General features: G+C 37.6%; 1 protein-coding gene across 1 annotated transcript in view; it reads left to right on the top strand.

Annotated features, from left to right (window-relative positions):
• The first annotated feature begins 338 nt into the window (after positions 1 to 338).
• AGBL4 (AGBL carboxypeptidase 4) overlaps positions 339 to 19,192 on the top strand; it is an 891,229-nt gene continuing 872,375 nt past the window's right edge. The window contains exons 1-2 of the mRNA XM_071750192.1: positions 339 to 497; positions 13,232 to 13,354. Coding sequence (XP_071606293.1) covers positions 395 to 497; positions 13,232 to 13,354 — 226 coding nt within the window. The 5' untranslated portion in view covers positions 339 to 394. The remainder of the gene's footprint in view (positions 498 to 13,231; positions 13,355 to 19,192) is intronic.

A 19,192-nucleotide genomic window follows, 5' to 3' on the forward strand; every position in this document is an offset into this window, starting at 1 on the left:
ACCGGGGAGAAGCTAACAACCCCCTCCTGCCTTCCCCTGGGCGAGCACCGCTTGTAAACACCCGCAGCCAGCAGCACTGCGGCTGAGGCAGCCGCCCGGGGCTCTCCTCACGCACGGCCGTTCCCGCCTCTCACGCAGCGCCCGCTCCCCTCACGCACGGCCGCCCCCCCGCCAGCATCCGGGCGGCCGCCGGCCTGGGCGACGCCGGGAGCGGACGCTCTGCTCCCTCCCCTCCTTCTCCTCCTTCCCGTTCCCAGCCCGCTCAGGCTCCCCGGGCGATGCTCTCCCCCCCGCACCCCCATACTGTGCCGCCATGTAGGGCTTCGGAGGAGGGGAGCGGGAAGGGGAATGGGGGGGGGGGTGCGGGAGTCCCCTGTGCGTGACGTGTGTTGCCATGGCGACGCCGAGGCAGCGTCTCCCTCCGTGTATGGGGGGGGGATGGAGAGGGGGGGGGATGACAACAAATATGGCGGAGAGGAGCAGGACGGCAGAGACGGGTCAGTGGCAGCCGCAGTCGCCTGGGCGGGGGGAGAGGGGAAGAGCCCCCCCTTCTCCAGGGGCTTCTGGCAATGGAGGGGGCGTGACTCGCAGGGGAGTGCAGGGGACGGAGCCCTTCCCTCAGGGGACAGGGAGGGAAGCGCCTCTTGGCCGAGGGCACTGAGGTGGAACAGGGGCCGCGGGGCAGAGGCCCCATCCCAGGGAAGGTGCGGAGGAGGGAAGGCACCATCCCCTGGGGGATGAAGAAGCATCATCTCCCGGAGGATGAAGAAGCATCATCCCCTGGGGGGTGAAGGAGCATCATCCCGCGGGAGAGGTGCAGGCGGGGAGTTGCCCCTTCAGGCAGGGAGAGGGGAAGAGCCCTGTCCGAGGCGGGATCGCCCCAGTGTGGGAAGCAAGGCGAGAGGGTGAGAGCCCTGCTCACCCAGCAGCCAAAATGTGTGGGAGAACCCAGGCTGTGCAGGGGGAAGCGGCCTCTGGTGTGGGGCAGCCCGCGCTGCACCATCCTCCCCGCGCAGGGGGTGATGGTGGTGAAGAGTAGAGCATAAAGGTGGGGCAGAGGAGTTCCCCTCCTGCAAAGAAACTAAAACCTGCTTAATTTACAATGAAAAAAAAAAAAAAAAAAAAAAAAAAAAAAAAAAGTGAAGACACAGGGATGGAACTGAAAGAGCAGCACAAGGTTGGTTGCTTGGGAGCTGACCTGACCTGTCCTGGGAGGTGTGAAGGACCCGGAGGATGGAGAGGGGCAGCAAACACCTCATGTCACATCTGCCTTATTCTGGGAGGGTCTCTTTAAGGAAGGTGGCAAATAATATTCTTAACAGTGTTTCTCTTAACTGTATGTGTGAAGATAAGTTTGTTGGTGAAACTGAAGTTTTGTGTTTCTTTATAAGGATCCTCTAGGGACAGGGGTCTTTGGTATAGTCCAGGTAAGGTCTTTTCCAGCCCACGTGAAAACAAAAGCCCCCCAAATAAGTTACGTAAATTAGAGACACATTTGGAGGATGAAACAAAGATAATGGCAGGTTTGCTGAATATTTAATTTCCCAGAGCATCATACATAAATTATCTGTTTTCCTGGACCGAAAGTTCATTTTTCTAGCCTGCTGTGCTAGCTGCTGTGCATCTGCTTTTCAGCCTCAGAAGTGGCTCCAAATGAAGATGTGTTATCCATAGGACTGTCTCAAACCTGTGGAAGGTATGAGATTCAGCAAGATGATTTAGTTTAGGTGCTTCAAACCCAGATCAGTGGTGTTTTTCCAGTTCAGTAACAAAACCAGCTTCTCTAACGAAAGTTTAGGACCAGGTCAACATGAGTACAGATGCCTGTATTTGCTAATTTTTTGACCCATAAACCACATGGAAGTATTTACCTTTTTGGACATGAATCTAGCTGAAATTTCACTGGTTATCTCATTCTCCCCGAGTTGCTCTTCCTCTATTACCATCAGAAAACTTGCTTTCAGAGGCCTGAATGGTCAAAGGGTGCAGGTTATCTCTGAGTTCTCTTATAGTTTTCTATCTGAGACAGCTAAATACCAGCCTGGATTGACAGTTCTAATATGTGTTATTCCACAGTATTTATTTTTTGGATATTAATGGTTCTGATATTTGATTGAGTCCTCATCACTGAAATCATAGTGAAAGCAAAAAAGGCATTTACTCCCAGTACAGAACAACATATAAATGTATGTCTTTAGACCAAAGATCCTTGTTATCAGAACAAACAGATTTCCCAGCTGAATATGTAGTTTTTCATGCTTACATGGTATGATAGATACCCTGCAGTGTGGTGTTAAGAAACATTTCCTATAAAGAATGTTAAGAATTTTTGAAAGCATTCACAGCCAGGCTGACCTGGCTTCAGGTGGGAGAGCTTCAAACCACTGCTGAGTGCTGAAGCCCAACTCCAGTTTGAGTAGGAAGTAACATTTCTAAAATATCATTGAGATAATTATTTCAGAGATCTGCATGTGGAGGACCTGATAGAATAGCTGTGTAAATTCTGCAGTGTTTTCTAATTGATTTTAATGTCACAGTGCTGAGCTGTACTCTGTGAAAAGATAGCTTTTGATTATTCTTTCAAAAAAGAGTAGTTTTTCTTTTAAAAATATTTAATCACATATGGTAAGAAAATATTCTAGTATAAGGAACACACTGCTTTCTTTTAGGTGACCTTTATTATTAAATAACCCAAAGTAAATAAGGCAATTTATTTGTGTTTAGATATAGGCCTTTTTGATAACTAGAATTCTTATTCACTGGCTTTATCATGAATAAATTTGAAATGGGAGATACCAGCTGATTACTTTTAACAATAATATTTAATCATGGACTTTAAAATAACACTGCACATAAGTGGTATTTTTGGTCTTCCAGGCAATTTTAATTTCTTCAATTGAACTGTCCTTTCTAAAATTATTTCTAAATCTTCAAGTGTATATAAACAATATAGCTTGATTCCTCATGTACACTGCTAGCTTGTAAATTGAGCTGAATTCCAGTGTTTGGGAAAAGACATTGAGGTCTTCTTGCTGAAACAGATCTGCCCACTGTATCCTCCTGTCAACATGATGAGATTTCAAAAGCCAGTGGAAAGCTGTAAGGGTAGAGGGCCCAGACTTGCAGATGTTCACACGCCATAAAGAGCTATTTACAGTTGTTTATAAACTGCTGCAGGATGTATTTGTAAACAAATTTAAACAGCATTTTGTTCAACAAACACATTTGCCAGAACCTTTTGATACCATCAGTACATTTTAGCTTAAGCAGTTTGAAGGCCAGAGGATATTACAGAAGGTTTGTTGGTAAATTTGAAGCACTCTGTAAAACCATGAACTACTTCAGTTTTTGCTGCTTACGTTGAAATATTAATGGGAGTGATGTATAGAAATTAACTATAGTCACTCCAGAAAAATAATAAGCATTGTGCTCTGTTGCCTGTAGACTGAAACTCAACTAATTTCCAGCTTCTGCAGTTATCTAGTGGAAGCAATCCCCACTAGAAGAATTCACTGAAGAAGAAGAACTGCTGGTATATTTTTGGTACTTAGAGCTTTGATCATATTTCTCTTACATAATTTCCCATATAAGGAGACCTGAGAAATACTAATGAAGGCTTTATACAGCCAGGAGATATAATTTCAGGAAACAAAAGAAACAGAAATACTCTGGGTATCCCAGTTGCCACTTCTTAATGGTTTACTGCATCCCAGCCGTATTTCAAACAGTTTCTTTCTTTGACAAATAATCAAAGCTTTTGAAAGTTACTTACCTCCAGCCTCCCAACGTTTTTTCTTCCAGTGAAGTTCAAAGCACCCTATTAATTATTACCGCCTCTGAGAGGAGGTTTTTGAATTTGTAAAAAGTAAAACGAGACACACTGAGAATTTTAATAGCTTTTATTCTGAAATCTGTAGAACAGAAGTTTCTGTGAGTTTCTTTGGTGTTGCTGTCGCTGTATTTAGAAGGCAAAAGTCTTGTGCAAAAAAACCCAGATCGACCTCAGGATGGGTTCCTGTGGCCCACCCGGCATTTCTGGTTTTTAAAGTTGAGCTTCATAGATGCAGTGCTCATTAAAACAGGTTTTTAAAGTCAGCTTCCTCTGCTAAAATGTAACTGGTTTGATGCCCTCATGGGGCCATTAACAGCGCTGGGTACCTTAGAGCTGCAACACAAACTTTCCAAACAGGACACCCAACAAAAGCAGCTGTTGTCTTTTACAGAAGAAATGGACAACTTGTCTACGCTCAGAATTTTTCTGTCCTCTTCTTCCTCTTCCTTCCACCAACACCTGTTAGGGACAAAAACATTGTACCCGAGGTAAGAAATTCTTCCAGGACCAAATTTTTTCTATATAATAGAGATAAACCATTTTACAGGGAATCAAGGGTTGGTTATGGGTACACATCTATGTGTCCCATATCCCAGCTCCCCACAACTCATCATTTTCTTCACATTGCCACAGAGGCCAAGCCTGTTATTTCAGAAGTGATATATGGTTTAACCTTAGATTTTTAAATATGTGTTTGTTTGTTTCTTTGGTTTTTTAAGTAATTTTACTACTTGTATGCCAGAATGGTTCAGAAGTCTCTGCTCAACCAAAACAATAATAACAAAAATCTTAATTTTGTCACAGGCTGTGCAAATTCAGAGATGTGGACCTCAGTATTAAATCTAGGGCTCTGATCCCACAAAAGTTTGGTGCATATGTGGGGATAGTAATGGTTGGTTCTGTTTTAGGGTAGGTGATATATTCAGGTTAGAGAGCAGAACATACACAGTCTGATACATTTGTAATGTACACACAGGTGCCCCTGTTCACTCAAGTATGGATAACTGGCTGATTCTAAAGCTTAGAAAAGGGGATGGGAGAAGAAAGTATTTGCCTTAAATTATTATTATTATTATTATCATCATTATCATTTTCATTATTATTATTAGTAAATAAGCTATCTCACTGTATTTCACTTCTGTGCTAATTTGTGGAGCTATTTACTTAGCAGTGGAACTCACAATCATGAGTGAAACCCAGCAAGATTTCTGAAACACACAGTTTCATAACCACCTTGACAAATGTGTTGAATTTCAGTCTCCTCAAAAGCAAGCAGAACGTTGGTTCCCATGAATCACCAGAGCAGAGCAGCTGGAATCCATTCCAAAGCAAGCCCAGCTGGATTCATTACAGGTCTAGTGATGGATTTTCACTTGCAATAAATGGCAAAGTTACCATGTGATGACAGTAAACTCTAGAGCTGGGTAACACCTGTCAGGTGACTGTCATGTTTTCATACATACAGAGTGCAGGTGAGATGGTGTGATCACTTCATTAATGAAAAATTCCTCAAATAACCTATACAAACCCAAAGGCAGCCACATGATTTCAGGGGAATTCCATGTAAAACAGGAATGCGAGATAAACTTCCCTCTGTTCTACTCACCTATAGCCATGGTCTGTAGTACTGCAGAATAAGAAATGTTTTGTAGTTACACAGCATCCCAGTGTCTCTGCTTATTATTTTATTTCTAAGCAGTACAAATAATCAGTAACTTAGTGTTGGAGCTCTCTGTATGGAAGCTGCCTTGTAAGTAGGTTTGGCTTGTTCTGAATATTCCAAATACTTCGTGTGCATTTCATATTCCTATAAATATTGCATCAACATTTCCTTAGCTAAAAAAACCTGCTGAATAGGGTGTATGAGTAGTGTTCTCTGTGGTTAAATTCCTGTTGTTAGGTTGCTGATGCAAGAGAGTTAATTAATCAAGTTTGCTTTGCTGACATTTTTATGTCAGGAAATTCTGAAACAATATTTAAATCCTTTGCCATGCAGTACTTTGTGAACAAAATCAAACACTGCAACGATCTAACTGTTTGACATGAAATACTAGATCGTGTTCAAGTGTTTCTTAACTAAAGAGTAAATTCAGTTATGTGAGTGGGCAGGTTTTGGGTGGAAGAAATTCTCAGTGGCTTAAAATACTTGGGTTTGGAATGGACTGTTCAAGGGGAAAGTGCTGCTCACTAAGAAGTTAGAGGAGTTGTTTCAATGAGTAATTATAATTATGGGACTAATTAATAGTGTAATTGATTTCAGCAACCTCAGGGAATAAATTATTCCAGTAGTAGTACTAAGATCCCCCAATTATTTTAGTAGTCAAGACGATTTTAACTCCAAAATGAAGAAATGATCTGTGTCTGAAACTCTGTTGACCTAAACTGACAGAGAGGTGCCTACCCGTAAACAAAGAGTGAACAGCAAGCCAGGTAACCCTATAACTTTAAATAACTTTAAATAACACATTTTCAAGAGCTAAGAAAATAGAGAAGTTCAGCCCACGAAGGATACATGAATTATGGTGGGTAATACACAGGATGGAAATTGTCAGGGAACTTTTGTTGCCCAATTTTCACTGCCACAATCTGTAGCCCAGGCAGTTTCAGCAGTGCTACCTCTTCCAATCCTCTGTGAAGCAGAGGGGCTTGTAGAGGGAGGTGATGCTGTGCAAAACTCCTGCAGCATTTCCCCATGGGATTTAGGGGTCTGGGGTGGAAAGCCTGGTTTCCTATAGATAAAGGCTCATGAGCAGCATAAAGATGTCAGTGGCTCAGTCAGGAATTGAATTCACATCTCTAGGTTTACTCAGTGATAATTAAATATGTCTGTTCCTTTGGGCAGGTGCATCGACACAAAGCAGATCCACAGCAGCCCTCACACTTTAAATGCTGGAAAATCAAAATACCTCTGAATCCTGGGCATGGTGTAGCCCCACAGCTGGCCTGTGTTGAGCCTCCCCAGGCTCATTGTTTTTGAGCTCAGTAGCAATAATTTACTCTTTCCTCTGCTAGTTGGGGATGTATGTGATGCATATTTCTGTTTACAATTTCTCTGGTTTATGCTTTTGCTTGGTCTGGTTTTTGTTTAAAGAATTATTGCTGCTATAGCAACTGTTGCATCATGTGATATCTTTGATATTATCAAGATGCCAAATACTTGTTAAAGAATAAATCTGTATATCAGATGAAATTCATTGATTCTGACAATGTTTTTAAGTAAACGTTTTTAGTTAATATATTTGGCACTGCTATTTTTTTCTGTAATTTTTAAATATTTCTGATTATGGGTGTTTTAGTGGATAGGTTAGAGATTATTAGTAAAAAGAGTAATGGATATTAAATTGTTCTGCCTTGCTGAATTCAAAGCATTAATTGCTTTTTTTATTTTCCCGAGGAAAAAATGTTCACTTTTTTTTTTGACATTTTGGGTTTCACTAAAATGATAGAAAACATTCCATTGCTGTTTGCCTCTGACAGGAAGGTCTGTCCTTGGAGATGGCCCACCCTGAGATAATAAACAAGGATGCTTGAAGTAAAACCTGAGGCTATGTGTTTAGGTTAAAGAAACAAGTATTACAAATAAAACCAACACAAGTTGACTTATTTACTTTTCTTATAAACTCGTAAGACAATGCCAGGGAATGAGGAATCATTGTTCAGAGCTGTATTTATCTGCCAGACCTTGTCTTCAGTTCGATGTTCTTGACTAGATTTTGGAAAAGAGCCCAAACTGTCCTTGGATTGATAATTATATTTCTATCTGGATCTCAGTTTTTTGAGTGGACCAGGCAGTGGGGATTTCTCATGATCTTTTCACACTTGATCAGCCAGTAAGCTGATGGGTTGGCTTATATTTGTATTTTTTTTTTTGTTCCTGCTTATCTTTAGGCTGCCTGCTGTCTGCTCAGTCTCAGTGCTTATGCAAAGTGCCCTGTGTGGTTCCACCACATCTTTTTGCAGGGACTCAATGTGACATCTTCAGTCATCATCTGGCTTTGACATGTTTACATATAAAACCAAGACTTTTTCCTCTCTCAGCTTTGACTGAGAGCTGGAGCAAATCACTTTGCATATGTATATCTAAAGAAGTAAGAGGTATTTAGGTGTACTTGTGCCTTCTAACCCAAAATAAAAAGTTAATGGTGCATGAGTCAGTAACTTGTGCCATAAAAGTGAGAAAAAAATAAACCATACAGGAAATGTCAATGTTTTTTTCCTATTTTTGCAACCTACCACAGGCTTTTTTGAGGTCCGTAACAGTGAGGTTGGAGTTTGTTTTTCCAGAATTCTTTGAGAACCTTTGCAAAGCTCAGAATTTACCTGATAATATCTGCCAAACTTGTCTTTTATTTTGAATGTTTTCTTGGATATGAATATCTTCTTGCAGTTCTGAGACAGACTCTTGACAACCAGTCTGTTGGTCAAACTGTAGGAGGAATGAAATGGGAGAGACAATCACTTCAAAGATGCTTTATTTCAGATTTGGTTTCTAAATAACAAAGCTATTTGCTACTATTTTTTAGAACTAGACCAAGCTGTTTCAGAATGGTGTCTGTGATAATCAACATTTTTTTTGTTCTTCTTCATCTTTGAAATAGGTAAAGGTGACAGTATGGGCACAGAACCTAAATGTCAGGCAGCAAGTGTGGTTGGAACCATGCTGGGTATTCTCCCAAATCCTGGGATTTGTAGTCTTAACATAATTTCTTCCAATTTGTTTTCAGATCACAGTGACTGTGAATTAAGTGCTTTCCAGACTGACAGCATTCTCTGCAGTATGTTTAACTTCTCAGGGTCATGCCCAATCTCTGTTGCAGGATACATGACTCTGAAGATCAAAATGAGAGTTGTGTTTTCTTATTTTTCTTATCATTTTTTTAACTAGAGGGACTGTAATTCCTGCCTGCAGCTGCCTGTAGGACTTTCAGAACTTTTAGAATTTTAGGATTTTATATTCATGGCAGACAACAGAAAACAAGTCTTCCTGAGCATCAGTGTTGCTGAAGCCTAGGGACAATGACATAAAAGTTTTTATGTAAAAAAAAAGAAATAAAATCAAAGAATGGGAGAACATAATCAGCTATTAAGACTACAGATTCCTACAAATGCAGTCATAAAAGAGTTTTATGACTATTTGCAGAACTATTTGCAGTTTTCTGAGTGCTGGAGAAGACAGTGTTATTGGCATATCCTCTCTAAGTGTTGCTTGCCCAACATTTGAGTTGAGCAATGTTCATCCAGAGACTTCAGGAGCTACCAGGAGTTGCTGTTGGTCTTCTGGATTAATTTTGCTTTCACAGACCTGAGAGTTCACATTAATTTCTCTATATGAATTTATAACAACAACACTGCTCAAGGCTTGTGAAACTCTTTGCTAGAATGCCTGGAAACTTTCCTTGGACCCTGGATGATGGGAATCTGGCAAGTAGATCTTTGCACCATAGAAATTTTCAGTATCAAAATATATCCTAATTTTTTTTTTCTAAAGGAAGAACCCCATAACAGGATGAGAGGCATCTCGATGATATTTTTAATATTTAAAAAAACAATTCAGCAAATTTCACTTGCAGTGATTTCATTTTCTCATGTCACCTTCCCTTTTTAATTGGCTATCCTCGTCAGGCAAGAAGTCTTATAATAAAAAAATGATGCAGGTTTTCCAGACAAATTTGCTTCATATTTTTCTGTGTCTCTTTTCATGCAGCTGTGCTCTCCTACCTAATGCAGCATGAGGGGAGCTGCTGGCTGCCAGCTCCATAGATTCCCAAGTTTGTCACAGCTGGAAGCTGAACTCATTGTTTACCTCATTCAAAGAGTAACTGTTATTTACTAAAGATGTAACTTCCTCTAGAAACTGCAGCTTTTAAAGAAAATCTGTCTGAATTTACGTGATGTTTACTGCAGCAAATACTTTTTGAATTGTTGCCTAAATGAAAAAAGTGTTGGCTTTGCCCTTTGGACTTAAGAACAGCAAGAAGTTCTGAATGTTTCCAAACTCTTCTTCTGCTCCCAGTCCCCTGTAATTGATTCTATTCATTTTTCACGAGCTTGATGTGAAATATATCCATGTACCCATAGTGATGAGTGTTGATAAAATAAGACTCTGTCTGGGCTTTATTTTAAATTCTTACATACTTACAGAGATTTCAGACACCTACACATTTTATACCTCATAGAAAATTACCATTAAAGTTTAACACTCTGGTAAAAGTAAATCCTAGGGATTTGCTGGAGACCCCAGGAGTTTAAGCTGTAAAGAGTTGGCATAAAATAGCTATGTCTTCCAACCTATCAGGAAAATAATTGACAAAATAAGACCTGCAGGTTGAAAAAGAAGTCTTCACTAAGTTACTTTTGCCTTTGCTTGTCTATATATTTATAGATATAATTTATATATTTATATATATTTATATATTTATATATATTATTATATATATTATATATATAATCCTATATATACTATGTATATTATATACATGTTATATATATGTAATGTAGGTAACATGTATATATATATAATGTATATATAATATATATAAATATATATAAAAATAATACATATAAATATATATATGCTATATATAATCATACATACGATTATATATAATAAATATAAATATATGTAAGTACATATAAATAATATATAAAAATTATATATTTATATGTATGATTATATATTTATATATTTATATATTTATTATATATAATCATATATAATATATATAAATATAAAATAATATCTATACATATATATAATAATATATACATTATATATACATGTTGCCTACATTACATATATATAACATATATATACACATGTATACATATATAAATAAATATATAATGTAACATATATATATAATGTAACATATATATAACTTATATATACACATGTATACATATATAAATAAATATATAATGTAACATATATATATATGATGTAACATATATATATGTTATACTTATGTAATGTATATAATATAATGTAAGTCACAAAAATTTGTGACTTGCAGCCTACTTGATGATTGTTATTCTCTTTCCTGAGTGGCTACACTGGGCCAGGAGAAGCAGTTGGAAAATATTTGCTAGGACACAGGTACCTGACAGCTTCCTTGTGCACCATGTGAAGCCTCCACTGGGAGATGTTATGGTTATGTCAGGGGGAAAGGGGGAGGCAGCTCTGTCCTCTGCTTGCTTTTCCCACACTGTCTTGTGGTGGCAGCGTTATGAATGTGATCTTCTCTCCTCTCTTTATCCAAACAGGGTTTCCCAGCTGTTCCGTAAGCAGCACAAGAAGCTGATTATTTTAGCAAAGACTTCCCCAGGAGCTCAGGCTTCTCAATGCTCTGGCTCAGCTGATCCTCTGCCTCCTCCTCTGTTGCTTTGCTCCCTGGCAGCTCCTGCACTCCTGGGGGAGACCTGCAGGTTTTCTCTGAAAATTTCTTTGTAGCCTTGGTTCCCTGAGCTGGGTTACAAAGGACTGACTTGAGTGCCTGCAGCAGGTATAGGGGGGCTCTCAGTCCAAGTGGCACTGAACTGAAACTGAGGGTGCAATTTTCTTGCAGCTGCTGTTCTGAATTACAGGGTGTGAGGTGCAGGGGGATCAAGATCATGGCCCTGCAGATCCAGAGATGGCTCATCTAGGCCTAAGTGTGCCTCTGGTGTTACCAGCCTTGAAGCAAATTGTATCAGCATGCTGGTAAAAAAAAATCTAGCTAAAAAATATCATAAATTGCAATTTTATAGTTAAAGAAAGGGGTTTAAATGCTGCAGGTTGCTGTTTCTGGGTAATTATTCAGTCGAAAACAACTAACCTCAAGGTTGCAAACAATAATTTTGCTAAAAAACAATAACATGCATCACTTAATATCTTTGTATATTAAATTTCTGGAAATTAAAACTTTTTGGATTATGATAAAGAAAGAAAAGGTCTAAATTAATCTTTGTTCTATTCTAGTACTTCTCAAAGAGTGTAAGTTTCAGATTTATTCTCCGGGAAGACTGGGGATTTATATCCCAAGTGTTGACCTGGATATACATATATTTTATTGTGGAATTTATATACCTCTAAAAATATGGGTATGTAATAGAAAGCCTGACAGCCCCTTTAACTGTGGTGTCACTAATACGTAATTTGTTACCTCAGCTGAGGTGTTTTGCCTCAAGAGGTGGAATACATTTATGTATGGAAAGGTCAGTTTTAATTAATAAGCTGTTTTCATCATTCAGGGCCAGTATGAATTGCTTGTAACATTTGTGTGAAATAGTTTTCAATATAAAAATAAAACAAATTGAGCTTTATGTCACATTCATCATCTCCTGTAACCCATTTAAATGTCAAAAAATCAGTACAGACCAAAAGTCTATTTCTGAAAGCCTTAGTAGCCCTATTTATCAGGGTGAAATAAGATATTATCATCCCATTATTCTATCCCATGCCTTCTGCACTTGAAGGCACACACATTTCTTCTAGTTTTTTGTAACACAGAAAATAGTTTTTCTGTCGTTAAATGTGTGTTGTCCAGACAGTAAATAGTGAAAAAAATGTTGAGCCAATGTCAGCAGAATGTACAGTTATTTGTTGGGGATTTTTTTTTTCACTATAATATAATACTAATGTGCAATATGATATGCAAATGTTAACTTACTTTCTTGTCCATTTCTCAAGGGAAAAAAAAAACAACACTGTGTTCTTCCATCCATCCTATCTGGAAACCATTTTTTTGCATACTGCAGTTTGTTAAACAGCATAATTTGACTGGAAGGACAATTTATGCCCTTGTATATTTTATTAAGAAGTAAACCCCACATTTAATTTTTTTTTCTTTATTAAAGTTCTTTTTCTGAGTTTTTGTTTCCTAGGCAAGGAAGGCACAAATAATCAAATAATGCCTTCAGGAGTGGATGCCTCTCCCTTCTAATAATTTTCAAATTTCAAATAGGTGTGGGATTTAACAGTCTGAAAGGTTCTAAGTTCATTTAAGATGCATTAAAATAGGCAGAAGGGGAGAGGAAAATGTTCCCATTAATGGGATAGTGGGGAAGATGCTGCTGAGGAGTTCAGTTCTGTGGAATCAATGCAGAATGAATATTTTGGAGAGCTCCAGTCCAAAGAAATGGATCCAGTTGGACCTCAGATTATTGCAGATGAGTGTTCAGGACATGGATGTGAAGGGAACCAGACTCTGTGGTTTGTTGCTTACAGAAGCTTTAACATATGATGGCAATATTACATCCAAATTCTTAAATAAACTTGGAAAAGAAAGGATTCATTTAATAGTGTGTGGGGGTGCAAATTTTGTGGTGTATAGAAAACCATGGGGGAATAACCCTGTTATTTTTAAAATATTTTTCTGGATTATGCTCATGGCTTTTTTTGTTTGTTTTTTACTGCCCCAGGTAATGCCATGGCAAGTGATGAAATCATAGGAGGGAATGTGAGCAAATACATTGTTCTCCCAGCTGGTTTTTGTGGACAGCCTAAAAAAGGACATCTTATATTTGATGCCTGTTTTGAAAGTGGTGAGTGGTTTTTTTCAGCATAATTTCTTGTTACAGAATTGTCAATTTATTAATACTTTTAAATATATAACCCAGATTTATGAAAACTTTCTTAATTCTAGACATGACTTGCATTAAGTACTGCTGACCTCAGGGGTTCACTTCAGTCTGAGTACCACACAAAATCAGACTGTTCAAATGTAAAAAAGGGTTGTGAAGTTTGTCCTTACCTACAATGTAATTTCATCAGGTCCATCTTTTACCACCAGTAGATAAATAACTGATTTTTATTCTGTTATCATACACAGTATTTGTGGACTGCTAATCAAAGATATAGTATTAAAAATATGTTATTTTAAAATTAAATTTGTAAGGTTTTTGGGGTAGTTCCTCCTAAAGTGCCAAGCCCACCCTTGCATAGTTAGAAGATTTTACAAACATGGATGTGCTGTCTTGAAATACATTTCTTTGTATTTCTTGTGGCCTAATTCAGTACTACAGAAGCTAATGAAGCTTCTGCCTCTGTTGTCAAGAATGAAAAAAAAAACTTTTTGTAGGTACTGCATATGGAAAGATAAGGTACTTCTACAAGAGTTAATGAAGGTAAATAACTAAAGAATATCTATAATTTAAATTTAAATTTTTGTGTCATATATATATATGTGTCTCCAGATTTTTAGCTTAATTGTATTATTAGTGGCCCACAAACCTACAGAACACTTAAAAACTGTTAAAAACTGGCTGTACAAAGGGCATTTGGCAGGATAAACTCTAGTTTTTAGCATGGTTTATGTGAGAGGTGCTGGTAATGGCAAAACTCCTCCAGTGTCTTGTAAAATTACTGCTTTATGAAGTTATGTCCCTTGGGCTGCCAGTTCCTAGATAAATATTGAGTTATTTAAATAATTTGATTGCATTATGTAGAAGGTATAAGTGATGCAGTGATTAATAAAGAGCATCTTATTTTTAAGGAACATCTCTGAAGGCTCAGACAATAGTTATGTGTTTTTAAAAATATTTCAGATGCCATTTTGTAATGACAGTCATTATTGTATTAAATAGTGTTGACAGGTATGAATTGGTTTGAGACAGAGAGGTGTGTTTTCATGTAGTCTGAAAACCAATCTTTAGTTTGCTGTTTTGAGGTGCTTTGCTTTCAAAAAATCATAAAAAATAGAATTGAAATGGGCATTGAGATTTCTTTTAAGTCCATTCTGTTGTTGGGAGACAAAATATATTATTTTTTTTCTATTCCTGAAAGATATTTATCTGCCCTTTTCACTGACTTTCTGTGAGCAAAGTTTCAATGAGAAAGCAAGCAATCCATTCTAATGCTGCAATTTGCTCCATATGAAAAACATTTTCTTGCTAGTTATAAATGTTCTTACCAAAAATGCATTAATTCTTGCCCAGCCCTATACTCACAGAAAGCAGATCATTCCTTTCTTATCTGACTTAAGGGAAAGCTGCAATCATATCTTTCCTTGGCCTTTCCCTCTTCAGGTTAGCCAACTGCTTTTTTTTTTTTTTTTTTTTTTCAGTTGTTCCTTAATTGTCTCATTTTCCAAGTTTTCTGTAATTTTTTATTTCTTCTGATCTTTCTCCAGCTGTTCCATGTCTTTCTTGACAGGCAGTGGTCCCAGGTGAACATGATGCTCAGAGAAGCTGATGCTGTTACATAGAGTTTGGTTCACACCATGCCTCTTAATCTCTTTACTTCCATGATGTGACAGCCCAGTCCAGATCTAAAGTTTATGATCCCTTAAATGCTTTGCAGAAGAGCTACCTAACCAGTTTGTAGCTTGCACTAAACTTACCTTTAATGAATGCAATAAAAGGGAAAGAATCATTGCTGTAAAATAAATACAGATGCAGAATGGTGGTTGAACCCTTTGTATTATAACTGACAGGCAGAGCAGTGAAGGAGAGAGAGAATTACCAGCTTGCCAGTATTACAGGAATTGGAATTATGTCTCTTTCCCATAGTTCAAGCTAGTGTTCTAGTTGGAATCTTCCTCCTTATCTTTCTTAATATTTAGGAATGTATTTGACAAAAATAACATTTTCACATTAATTTATCATTAACATAAAAGAAACGGGTGAAAATTCTGATTTCTTGCATATTGCAATAGCTTTTGGGTAACATCAGTTTTCACAAGAAACATGAGCTAATTTCTGGGAAGAACTGAAGCAGTTATATATGCATAGAGCCAATTTAAAGGAAATAAATGTCACATTTGAAATGTATACATTTTCCTATTATTCATTGATGCATTAAATTATTAACACATTTTCAGTTTAGCTGCAAGGCAGTCCTGTACCAATCTTCACCTCTCATCCTATCTGTTCTGGCAAAACTTGGAATTTTGCAGAATACAGTGCTTTAGGGGAAAGGATGGATTCATTCTGCCTATACAAAGCCCTTGCTGAGTGAGTCAGGCCCAGATTTAGATGTGAAAATGTTCTTCAGGGAATCTGGCATCTACAAATTGCTGAACTGGTATTTCAGCCATTTTATTCTGTTTGGATCTGAATGACTTTAAAGTTGAGTTTAGCCACTTGTAGCCCTTCTGTCTTGGGCTGGCTTAGTGGGTGTTATTTCTGATGGCATCAGTTTGGCCTTTTCTGTGTTGTGGCTTAGGTTTGTTTTTATTTGCTTACTCAGTTTTTTCTTGTAACATCTTTTTAGAGATGATAGCTCCAGTCCTGGAAAACATTTTGTTTTTTTTTTTTTTTCTGGGAACTGACATATCTTATGTAACATAATAATTAAATAGTTGTTACCTCATGCAGAAGCAAAGCTACTGCAGTTGTAGGTCTGCTTCTGCATGAGGTAACAATTATTTAATTTATTAATTTTACATGGTACTACACGCAAAGCCTTTCACATGTCTTTTGCAAAGTGGTCAAAGAAAACATAAAGCAAATGTCTCAATCCTTAAAAAGAGCCCAGTATTTTTATGGCAGTGCCAAACCAACCCTTAGTAGAGTGCCAGCTGAGGTGTTTCTGCTGCTTGTGGCTCACATTGCTTGGTTTTGTCATTACTTTTGAGGACTGAAGGAACAGAGTTGGCTCACAGAGGTTCCTAAATCTCAGCGTTTGCACTGTTAAATACAGGGGCTTTTTCTAAGGTTTTGAAAATACATATTTTGGCTTGTTGGTCAAAAATAATGCTGTTTAAGTGTTAAAAAATACTGTGTTTCATGAAATCAGAAACGAGGCTGCCGTCTGCTTTTATTCTCATTTCAACCAAAAAGTGGAACCCCGCCAAGAGTCATTAAAGCTTCTATCCTGTGGATGAATTCTTATTTTTTAATGAAAAAATGTTATGATTGGGTAATTTGTATATTGTTGTTTATGTTCTAAAGGTTGTAATTAAAGATTTTTTTTAATTTTAGATTAGATCTCAATTACTGTAGACCTCATATTATTATGTTGACTGTCACGCCACCACCTTGCAGTGAAAATGCAACATTTGTTTGTCTTTTCCTCCAGTGGAAATATTTTGGAAATATAAAATATTTTGTATTAGAAACCTGATTTTAAAATTCAATGCTGATGGATTGCAAGTGATATTAGTTCAGAAAAAGTTAAGATTTACAATTTGTGAGGAGATCTCATGTGACTGAGAAGTACCCTCATATAATCTTGGTTAAGGTTTTAAATATCTTCCTATATTTCAAAAATAGGGTAATGTACTTATAAAACACTTTGCACAACACTCAAAACTGCAATAAGTGATTGTAATTCCGCTGATCTCATTGTAACCACTTACAGGCATAAAATAGGCCATTGAGCTTTACCATGAAGATCAGTGGAACAAAAAAGCAAAGGTAATATAGGATGGATGAATTGCCCTTTGGGGTGTACAAGCAACCTATGGTACAAGCAACCTCCTTCCTTGTAACTTCAGACATGTAAAATTAGGCAAGATGAGTCTTACTTGTGATTTATAAAATACTGTAAAATCTGAGCTGCAAAACAGTTTCTGAAATGGACGTTTTTGTTTGTAAAAAAATTAAAAAATGGAAACTAAGACAATACAGAAGATGATCCTGTTAGCATTTTGTTCAAAGGAAAATTGAAACCCACTTTAGGTAACAGTTGCATTTTGGCCAACCCATAGACAATGGTAACATCCTTCCAAAACAGTTGAGCTGTGTTTGCATTGAGGTGAAGAGAAATAAATTCTTCACCTTGATTTCAGTGGCACAACTGTGATATCCTAGGGCAGGAAGAAAGCAATACAGACAAATGGCAACATTATATAGAAATAAAAAGTGTAAAAGCTGTTTAAAGCTACTTGCTTCCAGAATAAACACTCCTAGTAGCAGACTAAACTGTTTTGAAGCAAAAACCTGGTTGTTACTCTGAATTTCCTACATTATAATCTGCCACGTATTGCTAGAATCACTATGTCAGGTAGGATCTTTTGGCTTTTACCTCTGTGACAGTGCTCATGTGCAACGTAGAAACAAAACAAATAAAAGTCAATATATTTTTTCAGCAATGATGTCTCTTTTCTGCCTCCTTTTGTGGCATTGAGGTGTGTCTGATTAACAAAACACTGTATTTTAGTTATTTCCTTATTCGTTGACAGTAATTTATGCCAGTGGGGATAATTGAACAAATGTTTCCCTTGTCTGAAAAGATCTGTTCCCAGCTCAGAGCAGGTTTGTTCTATGGGAGTTCAATAACTTTGGTTTGCTGCAACTGAGAAATCACAAAAAAATTAAGAACAAAAGATTGATTTAGAATTTTTTTTTTTTTTTTTTTTTTTTTTTTAAATGATGACCCTAAGCATAGCCTAATGGATGTAGCATGCAGAAAGTGATATCAGTTAACATATATGACATTACTCAGATGTCTCAAACTCCGGAAAAAGCATGTGAATGATTTATGGAATTGATATTAATCTCTTTCCAGTAAATGCATTACTAAAGTTACATGGGAAATTGATGTTACTGCTGTAATGCCAAATTAATTTCTTTCTTGCTAGGTCAGCACTGCAAATGGAACTAAATATTAACCTTTTAAATATCTAAACAGAGGATGGTATGGAAGATGGAAGATGTTTTTAGGAATGGGGGAGTGCTTCGTGGTGATGTGCAAGCAGTGAACAAATGCAGGATTAGTCATGTTAATTTGTGGGAAATGGATATGGGTGACTTCTGGAGCTAATGACAATGCAAGGAGTAGAAAAGCATTAGTAAAGAATCAGGATGCTAATTGTAGTTACTGTGCTGGTTATAATTTTCCCAGTCAGTTCTCATGCTGCTTTCTTCAAGACCTTGCCTCTTACCACATGTTTGCATCCTCTCAGCTGGAATATAAGCACCCATCTTCATTTGCTGTTTGACTGACCTTAGGGTGCCTGGAATAAGCATTTGGAAATGGAAGGAGAAGCATTTTAGGTTGGATAGCTGTATGTTAGCTCAGATGTTCAGCAGTCTCCCCACGAGGAACAACCAAATAGCCTGGGAATCCTTACTCTGGAAAAGACACAACAGAGGAAGAATATATTAGAGGCCTGTAAAATCATGATTTTTAGTCAAAATGCCAGTGAATAGGAAACAGTGGTTGCCTGTCAGTTCTCTCCATACAAAACTGAAGTCCCATCAAATGAATCTGGCAGTTAACAGGTTGAAAGCAAAGAAAGGTTCCTCACATATTGCTTAATTAAGCTGTGGAGCTCCTTGCAGGATTCTGTGTGTGCTAAAAGTTTGCATGTGTCATGCTTTCAAGGAAAAAAAGCAGAACTGACAAGACCAGAGTAGAAAAATTTCCTGAGAGCTGCTAAACACTGACACCATCTCTGGCTCAGGAGGTTCACAAACTGTACATTGTAAATTAAGGAA

The sequence above is a fragment of the Heliangelus exortis genome, chromosome 8 (assembly GCF_036169615.1).
Source record: "Heliangelus exortis chromosome 8, bHelExo1.hap1, whole genome shotgun sequence".
Lineage (NCBI taxonomy): Eukaryota > Metazoa > Chordata > Aves > Apodiformes > Trochilidae > Heliangelus > Heliangelus exortis.